Raw genomic sequence first — 9,052 nt, 5'->3', positions numbered from 1 at the left:
TCAAGATTTTGGTAGTTCCGAAATCACAACCCCTCCTAACATAGTAACAAAAAATTTATATTTCCATGCTTTATTTATAGTTTACAATTCATTGTTGCTCTCTAAAATCTTAACTCCCTCACACTGCTTTAGGTTGGTGTAACTTCACGTGTGTATTAGTCTCTTCACTTAATTCCATATCCTCCATTATTTTCCAATTGTTTATCTCTCTTTCTTCTATGGATGAAAGCTATGGAATTATATTTTTTCTGTTTTTTAGATAAGCCATGGCTGTAAAATTTCATACCCAAATAAGTTTTGATTTTTCATGAAAACAAACAAGAAATAAAGTTGACTTTGATTTTGGTTATTGTTTAGAACAACTGGTATTGAATAACTATATATTATAGGAGTTTGTATCTATTTGTGTGTGTATAAGATATAACTATATACAATATTTATCAATAGAATAAGTTCCTGCTGCAACTGTTGTTGTCAAGTAATTGTGAAATAAATCAGGATTTTTGCTTTCTTTCTAAAATGTATTGTTTCTCTTTGCACACAATCTCATGATCTTTAGAGGTGAAAACAGATTTTCAAGTTGTTGAAAGCTATTGATTATTTCAACTTGATTCTCAGTTATATATTTTACAGCATTAGAGTTTGATCAATTGGAGCACCAGAGTTATAGTGTGATGACTTGTTGCTCTCATCTTTTCACAAAAAAAGGGTCCTTCTCAGCCACGCGATTCACAGGGATTGATATAGGTATGCTGCTAAGAAATGTAATACATTATTTTTTGTAATATGTACTTGAACACAGATTTTCATCAATATTCTTTAGCTTTATTAAAGTATTTTACTCAATTGAATTTTTCTAACACTTGTTTCATTGTATGCAAGAATCACCTAATGATTTTTTTAATAGAACTTTTCATCTTGAGAAACGGCTTGGTTGAGCGAGATTGTTGCACTAGTCTATGATAGCATGCTACATTCTTTGAAGCATGAGAACAATTTTCATATACTGTGTTTTTATTAACAGATATATCCAAGAATTTAATGTGTTCCAAATGTTCCATGCTTAATAAATTTAATACATCCATGTTGCTACAGATATTTCAGAAATCCAGAATGTCAATTTTTACACTTACAAAGAATTGCGAGTTGCCACGAAAGGTTTTAGTCTTGCAAACAAGATAGGGCAGGGAGGTTTTGGATCAGTGTATAAGGTAATTGCAGCAGCAACTAAGTCACATATTTAGAAAGGTCTTGTTATGTTTCTAATAAGATTTCGATTTCAGTGATTTGATAACTTTCTCCGCTAAACAGGGAAAGCTGAGAAATGGTTCTCTGGCAGCTATAAAGGTTTTATCAGCCCAATCAAGACAAGGGGTCCGCGAGTTCTTGACAGAAATCAAGGCGATTACTAGCATAGATCATGAGAATCTAGTTCAATTGTATGGATGCTGTGTGGAAGAAAATCACAGGATTTTGGTATATGGATATCTAGAAAATAACAGCCTAGCACAAACACTTCTTGGTAAGTAAACTTCTCACATTTGATAATAGCCTACTACAACTATCCTAGTGATAACTGATAAGTATTCATTCCTCATGATTCTATAGGTGGAGGCCACAGTAGCATCCAATTCAGTTGGATTGTGCGGCGGAATATTTGCATTGGAATTGCCCGCGGCCTTGCCTTCCTTCACGAGGAGGTTCGTCCACATATTATTCATAGAGATATTAAAGCAAGCAATGTACTACTTGACAATGATCTCCAGCCCAAAATTTCGGATTTTGGTCTTGCAAAGTTTATTTCACCAAACTTGACACACATTAGCACATGTGTTGCTGGAACAGCGTAAGATCACTCCTCTGGCTTCAATTTTTGGACAATTTTTAATTATATCAGGAATTTCCAGATTTTGGATTTCTGAAGTTTACTAACATTTTTTTCTTCATTTTGTTCCTAATATGCCCCATTTTGGATTTTGTAGTGGTTATTTGGCACCTGAGTATGCAATACGAAGTCGAGTGACAAGAAAATCAGATATATATAGTTTTGGAGTTTTACTACTAGAAATTGTTAGTGGGAGACCTAACACTAACAGACGTTTACCAGCCGAAGAACAATATCTGCTTACAAGGGTAAAGACCCCGTTTCTTTTGGCACATACTACATAAGTAAGAATAGTTAGTTACTTAGTTGTACTTGAGGATTTAAGTTGTAGTGAGTGAAATATTGCATGAGATTGACATGTTGACAGAGAATTTTATTCTTGGTGCTCCTTTAAGGCCACTTCAATTTCTTTATCCCTCTATTAGTTTAAGATATGATGAGATCCCATATTAGCTATCTGTTACATTTCATATACAATAGGAGCGTTGGTTTAAATGTTAACCTTTGAAGTTGCAACTTTTAGAAGATTGAGGCTTATGGGTGGACTCGAGAGGTTTCGGCATAGAGCTGTTATATTATATCCTGAAAACAAGTTAATTTGTTCAAATGACATGGTTAATTATGTCTTCTAAGTTGCATTCCTAATATTTTTACTGTTATCAAGAGGGCATCCATTACTGTAAGTGTTTGCCAAGAAGTTTATCAATGTGCTTGCTATAAAATATGAAGGTAATCAGTATAAATGCAGTATAGTCATTCTAAGAGAATGAGCTCTTGTAGTATAAATTTTTTTGAACATAAGGCAACCTGAGAATGATTTATTTTTTAGTGTGGAGGAGTGAATTCTTATTCCCTTAAAGTGGCAAATTCTATATGGTATCAAGGGTTTCCACCAAACATCATATATATCTTGCACTTGAATTGCAAATGAGTTGTGTTACTAATAGGATATTATTGTTGAGAAAGCAATGATAAAATAGAGTAATGTTATTCTCACACTTCTTTGCACACTCATGCTATAATCATTCATTAGAAGACTTTTGTGTTGTAAACAACAATGAGTATATGATAAATGATTAGGATTTAGGTGTAAAAGGTTGTGCGATAAAAAGCGGCGACAATAACATTTTGTGCCTTGTAGGCGTGGAATTTGTATGAGAAAGGAGAGCTAGAGAGTTTGGTGGATTCCTTTCTAGATGGAGATGTCAATGTAGAGGAATCAATCAAGTTTTGTAAGATTGGTCTTGTATGCACACAGGATTCGCCTCAGCTTCGGCCTCATATGTCTACTGTGCTTAAAATGCTTAATGGTGAAAAGGATGTGAATGTGAAGAACTTGACTAAACCAAGCATGATATTTGAATTTTTGGAAGCCATAGATGAAGAGAAACAGAAAGGCAAGGCTGAAATAACAAACACATCTATGTTTACTGATTCAAGGAAGCTAGATGATTCTTCATCAGGAACTGATACCTCTTTTGCTACCATGACCTTCACTTCAATTTATGACCGAAGCAATTGATTTGAATATTACTTAACTTTGCATCTGGTCCTTAGTTCCTCCTCAATCTATTTTCTGTTCTTGCTATAAACTAAACTTAAACTTTGTTTCTATACCTTCTTCTCATACATATTTATTCAATGATGATGAACCCATTTTTTAGAATCTTTCAGTTTGTTGTACAGAGAGGGATATACTTTTTTGTTTGTTTGTAAAATTGGATTGTAATTGGTCTAGGCCATATATGATGAAATATTTACTTTTGGCTTGGTTGGTAATGGCTCTTATGCTTGGTCATTGTTTAAGAATAATGCTGTGCTGCACCATGAGCTACCCGAGTATTATAGAATGATATATAAACCTTGTTGCCGGTAACAACTTGTCTCCGAATTGTGATAGAATATAGTTTGAAGTACAAACATAGTAAAATGGTATACAAATACAAATGTTCTGTATACTTCAAAATGCGGCCATGAGGTGCACATTATTATATATTGTAGTATTTTGTCAAGAATCTTGTCACTTGATTGCTATGTTCTATTTATGTTTGTCAACATTTCCATGATTCATCTGTTTTATTCCTGTTAATGGAACTCAACTTGTTTCTGTTCTACAATAGGAAAAGGAGCTGAATAATTTTTATAATCAGAACAACAATAATAATAACAGGGTTTCCTTGTTCATTTGAGTGTAAATAAAGCAACAACAGTAACAAGTGCTTGTTACTTTGAAAACTGTTGGAGATGTTTTGGTTCAGTTACATCTGAAGCAAAGAATAACAAAACAAAACACACTATACCCCATTAGGAAGGGTGACATTGCAGCGAAATTGGTCTGTTTTTGTGACATATTCAGACCCTTCCTGTCATTAGAACTTTTTTCCATTCACAATTTGTATGCATCTGCTTTTAGAGTGCTCATCATAAGCAAATTCAACATTGAACATTATCTTCACCACCTTTGTTGCAGATACAGTTGATTGAATTCCCATATTTAATAGAAAACTTCAAGTTTGAGGAAGCATTTGTAATAGACAGAAAATAAAAAATACAATTTCCAAAAACAGATAATCCTTACAATAAAATCATGAAGAGATTACTCGATGAGCTCCCACATTCTTATTTTCTTGTATTAAGTTTACAATTTTATTTGAGAAAAAATATAGATCTGCATTATCAGAATTTAAGAATTATTCTTATCTTGTTCACCACTATTGATATTCTTAGAGAAGGAACATGTTCTTCTACAATAACAAATTCTTAGAGGAAAGAGTGACTCTAATTTTATTGTGAATGGTGTATTGGTGTGTGATACATTGTTAGACCAATTTAAGAAGAAACGATGGTTCATAAATGGAGTTCACAAATAGTTGATGTTCATAATGGAAGTGTAAAAAATACAAAATAATAGATAGGTCACATTTAAGAACAAAAAATTGGTTTGGTGATGATGATGCTCTAATGATCGGTCGAATAAAAAATGACATCGACGTGAGAGAGTAGCCTTTTCTTTACAAAGAAACAGAGTAAAGGAATTAAGCATAGGAGCTGTAGTCCTTAGCCATGTAAAAGGGTGGATATCATGAGATTAAACTATTCAACCAAGTTCCCTATTCTACAACCAACAAACTATCAATTTTGGTTACCTGGTTGCCTTGTTCTACATACACCTAATCAACTATTTGTTCCAAACTTCCAATTTCCAACTAAGAATCTAAAACCTTCATAGAAACTTCCAAGTAAATTAGTTATCAGAGTATGCCGCAGAATCCTGATCAGTGAATTTTGCCTTTTTGTCTCTAGCAGCTTGGATTTGATCAGCAAGTGATACTTCTTTCTGCATTTTTTCTCTCTTGATGAGCTCTAAATCCAATTTCTTGTACCTTGATAAAATGGAACTGAAGATGTCTCCTTCTCTAGCTGTTTGACTGTTGACGGTTTTGCTTATGAGAATCTAGAAACAGGACAAACATGCCATCATTTGAAGTAAAAATAAGGTATAGATAAACATATGTCGTCATGTTAGAATGTCTTGTCGGAAAAAAATGTTAGAAAGAATATAAAAATAAAGGTCATGTTAGATAGCTATGCTATAGATGCTTATGACTTATGAGCATTATATAGTACTTTTAAAAAGGTTGATTTTGATACTACTATCAGAATGGCATTCCCATGAAAAATGGCTTCTTACTCGACTTTTCTCACTCCCTGGTACAAAGCCAAATAACAGTGAGGTTTAAGGTCCCAGTAGGATAGCAAAGAGTGGAAGTGTTTTAAACTGACATAGCAGAAAATCAGTTACAGGACTTAACAGTTGAATTTCGGTTTCTACACTTAAAAAAGGATATTTGTGATGCGTTCTCCCTTAAACATGGGATGCACACAAAAGCCCAAAATTTTAATTCACTTTCAATCTCAATAAGTATGCTGCTCTTGTTTTAATTGCTTCATCAAGTTGCATCTATATATAGCCAGTGAGTGAGGAAATATAAGGCCTACCTTTGTTAACTTCGGCTGAAGTTTGACCTCTTGCCCAACTTGCAAGTCACCTTTGCCTTCCTTTACTTTTCTACATGGTTGACTCTTTATAACCCCTCTTGCTTTAGTCCTATCTTGTCTACCTTTTTTTATTTGAGTGAGAATTACCTTTTTTATTGCTTTTTTCTGGGCTACTTTCTTCGCATTTGCCTTTACCATCTCTTTTGCCTTTGCTTTCTGTGCAGTACGCTGAAGCTGATAGTCGAGAAACATTTCTTTCTGTATCTTTTCATAGCTATCCCAGTTTAGTTCTTGTTCACTACCCCCTCCTTTCTTAGCTGCTTTCGCTATGCTTTCTTCCCATGCCTCGGTGAATTTCTTTGCTCCAGCAACTTCTTTTCCCTTTTTCTCAGCCTGCAGAAGTTTTCGGAGCTCGAACTGTTGTTTAATCTTATCGTAGCTATCCCAGTCTAGCTCTTCCTGACCACTCTCTCCTTTCCTGGCTGCATTTGCTATGTTTTGTTCCCATGAACACACCCATTTCTCCCCCAATCGCTTTGACTTCAAACGCTCTTGCCAAACCCGCCTCTGTGAATAACTTATTTTTGCCTTGATTTGATCACTGCAGGGAGGTTGATAAACATTAGAGAAGGCATTGCCGTTGACAACATTCATTTAATATTCATATCAAAGATCAACATTCAAGACAATCTAATTTTTTGTCAAATACTAATTACCAATGAGCACAAAGTTTCCTTAAGAATAGCTTTCAGGTGTATGTTTCTCTAAGCCAAATACCTTAAAATATTAACTATTAAGCCATTATTGCTCATGCCATTCCATCATAGTTGTGTACAATAGTAACTTCTATAAGTACAAGTACACTAGAGTAAAAACCCATTTCTTCAATCTCAACACCTTTTCCTTTCCATGCCACCCTTTCTGTATTAACAAAATAGTAATCCTCTTTTAGTGAAGTATTTCAAAATTATGGACTCCATGAGGAGTCTAAGACTCTATGTTTGTTCTTTTTTGTTTTCCCACCTATAAGATATAACTTTCCACTATTAAATTATGATCCGTTTTGAGGAGGCATAAAGATAAACAATATGACATATATATATATATACACTTATCAATTATTCACCAAGGTGAAACTTCTTTTACCCACATAAATCACTCGGAAATTCCTAACATATACCTATGGGCACGGGGATGTTCAGCCATCTTCTTCCTTACCTGAAAATTTGTTAAGGAGAGGATGGAAAAGTGAATATAAATTACTATGTGAATCAAGAGAAAGGAAATACCAAGCAACATAAAACTATTCTTTTGCGAGGCAGCTAGCATTTGAATTTCGAAGACTTGCAATGCTTAAAGGAAGGAGCTCAGAACACAAATAGTCTCCCTTTGTCTTAAAAATATATCATTGCAATTATCTGGCATGATATTACTTAACAGGAGAAATACTCCAAAAACTGAATGAATCTTACTTGACTTCACCTTGGGGCTCCTCAATGCCTCTAATGTTCTTTGCCTGATGCGTTCACGCGTTTCTGCCATGTTTGCTTTATCACTTACAATAGCCAACTATAAGGTATATCAATGTCCAATTAAATGTAAAGTGTAAACTACCTGCAGTGTGTTTCCTTCCTTTGTTCCAAGGAACTTTTCCTTTGTTTGCAAGTCCTATTCTCATTCTTCTAATCCTCTCCTTAAGAACTTCTTCACTGAGAGATTTTAGAGAGTCTCTAAGGCCAACAACAACTTCATTCTCATTGTTTAAATAAATCTCTTCAGAAGAATCAACACTTAGTTTAGACTGATTGTACTCTTGAACATGAGATACTTCTCCATCATCAACACTTATCTGCAAACCTTGAAATGGGAGAACAACCCTTTGGGAGGAACAAACAAATGTTAATTTGAAGGTTTCAGTCTTCTTCACCATAGACACTAGTTGAGGATACAATTGCAGTGTTGTTGGAGGACAAAATGTACATGTGCAACCCACCACATTGGTCAAGGACAACCTTGTACCAGTAATAAAAATCTTAATTACTTAGAGAATACAAGGCACAAAGCAAAATGATTGAAAAATGCTAACTCACTTATACATGGTAAATATTCAACTAACTACACATACCCATGAAGAATTTTTTTATCATACACTTAAAAAAATAATAAAAATTGTATTTTTCATGATATTCATATTGCATAATGCATACAATGTCACAAGTCATGACAACTGAATTGGAATAAAGAAGAGAGAGAGAGAGAGGGATAGATTACAGTGAGTTAAAGTGGAACATGTTTGTTAAAGTAAAGTGGTGGTGTTGTCCAATGGGAATGAATGAGGTGGAACTCAGCAACTGGCTGCTATCTTCTCTAACCGTATCCAAATCCAAACTTCTTTGCAAATCATACTTTTTCACTGTACTAAGCTTTCTCTATGTCATAAGAATATTTACCATTGGGCTGGACCATTGTTTTTCGGCCTTTGATTGTTGTAATAAGCCCGTATTTGTATCCCAATTCAAAAACATTCAAAAAATAGTGTATACAATGCAAAAATTATAAACTCTATCGGTGCATAATTTAATATTCATATTTCATTTCATTGGAACCCAATAAATATTGATCAAGTGGTATAAAATCCAACTGAATTTTTAATATTAATAGTTTGATTCCTGTGAGCAACACTGGTTGAGAGGAGCCGTCATTTCCCTAAAAGAGATTTGTTAGTTTCATTGAATATCTAGTAAGTACCAAAATTGATTTACTTTCATTGAATATTTTATTTTATAAAACAATACAAATAAAAAAGAGAATAATGTATATCCTCGTATCAAGAGATAATTCATTTCTCCTCTAGTCAGTAAAAATGTGACATATATGCTATTTTGTTTATTTTTAAAAATATTTTTATAGAAAATGATGAAACATGATATATGTCATATTTTTACTGATAAAAGAATATCACTTATCTTCTTATACCAGAATACCCCATTCCCAATAAATAATGAACAGTTAATATGTTTGAATCTGTGCACATATATTACAATCGTATATTTAATGATATAGTATGCATGTATACACAAGAGAGGCTGAAAGCGTTATATTAGGCCCAACCCAAACCGAGACTCAGAAACATACATATATTCACCAACTCGGTCCTCCACTCCATCG

The 9,052-nt window shown here is 33.8% G+C and overlaps 2 protein-coding genes across 5 annotated transcripts; one reads left to right on the top strand and one right to left on the bottom strand.

Annotated features, from left to right (window-relative positions):
- On the top strand, positions 1–3,664 carry LOC109351937 (putative serine/threonine-protein kinase). Of its 4 annotated transcripts, none has more exons than XM_019593653.1 (7): positions 1–43; positions 634–747; positions 1,096–1,211; positions 1,312–1,522; positions 1,609–1,846; positions 1,983–2,133; positions 3,027–3,664. In XM_019593653.1, exons 2-7 carry the CDS (start codon positions 675–677, stop codon positions 3,405–3,407), a joined length of 1,170 nt encoding a protein of 389 aa, XP_019449198.1. In that variant the 5' UTR covers positions 1–43; positions 634–674; the 3' UTR covers positions 3,408–3,664. The 4 variants fall into 4 exon arrangements, with proteins under 4 accessions (XP_019449198.1, XP_019449197.1, XP_019449196.1 ...); XM_019593652.1 differs by lacking the exon at positions 1–43 and adding an exon at positions 425–478; XM_019593651.1 differs by lacking the exon at positions 1–43 and adding an exon at positions 440–521.
- LOC109351936 lies at positions 4,878–8,305 on the bottom strand. Its single transcript, XM_019593649.1, has 6 exons — positions 8,156–8,305; positions 7,499–7,896; positions 7,367–7,419; positions 7,065–7,102; positions 5,885–6,485; positions 4,878–5,339 (listed from the first exon to the last, which is right to left on the bottom strand). The coding sequence occupies exons 1-6, from the start codon at positions 8,173–8,175 to the stop codon at positions 5,130–5,132; spliced, it is 1,320 nt and encodes a 439-aa protein (XP_019449194.1). The 5' UTR covers positions 8,176–8,305; the 3' UTR covers positions 4,878–5,129.

Source organism: Lupinus angustifolius, chromosome LG07 (assembly GCF_001865875.1).
Source record: "Lupinus angustifolius cultivar Tanjil chromosome LG07, LupAngTanjil_v1.0, whole genome shotgun sequence".
NCBI classification, from domain to species: Eukaryota; Viridiplantae; Streptophyta; class Magnoliopsida; order Fabales; family Fabaceae; genus Lupinus; species Lupinus angustifolius.
Note: the sequence above shows the minus strand (reverse complement) of the source record. Positions and strands in the feature narration are given on the sequence as shown.

Bases quoted from the DNA above. Each gene is read 5' to 3' on its own strand.
- LOC109351936 (XM_019593649.1), bottom strand. From the start codon at position 8,175: ATGTTCCACTTTAACTCACT. The intron at 7,103-7,366 runs GTGAAGTCAAGT...ACAAATTTTCAG, and splicing joins AGGCATTGAGGAGCCCCAAG to GTAAGGAAGAAGATGGCTGA. The intron at 5,340-5,884 runs GTAGGCCTTATA...TCCTGTTTCTAG, and splicing joins TTCAGCCGAAGTTAACAAAG to ATTCTCATAAGCAAAACCGT.
- LOC109351937 (XM_019593653.1), top strand. From the start codon at position 675: ATGACTTGTTGCTCTCATCTTTTCACAAAAAAAGGGTCCTTCTCAGCC. The intron at 1,523-1,608 runs GTAAGTAAACTT...ATGATTCTATAG, and splicing joins CCTAGCACAAACACTTCTTG to GTGGAGGCCACAGTAGCATC. The intron at 1,847-1,982 runs GTAAGATCACTC...TGGATTTTGTAG, and splicing joins ACATGTGTTGCTGGAACAGC to TGGTTATTTGGCACCTGAGT.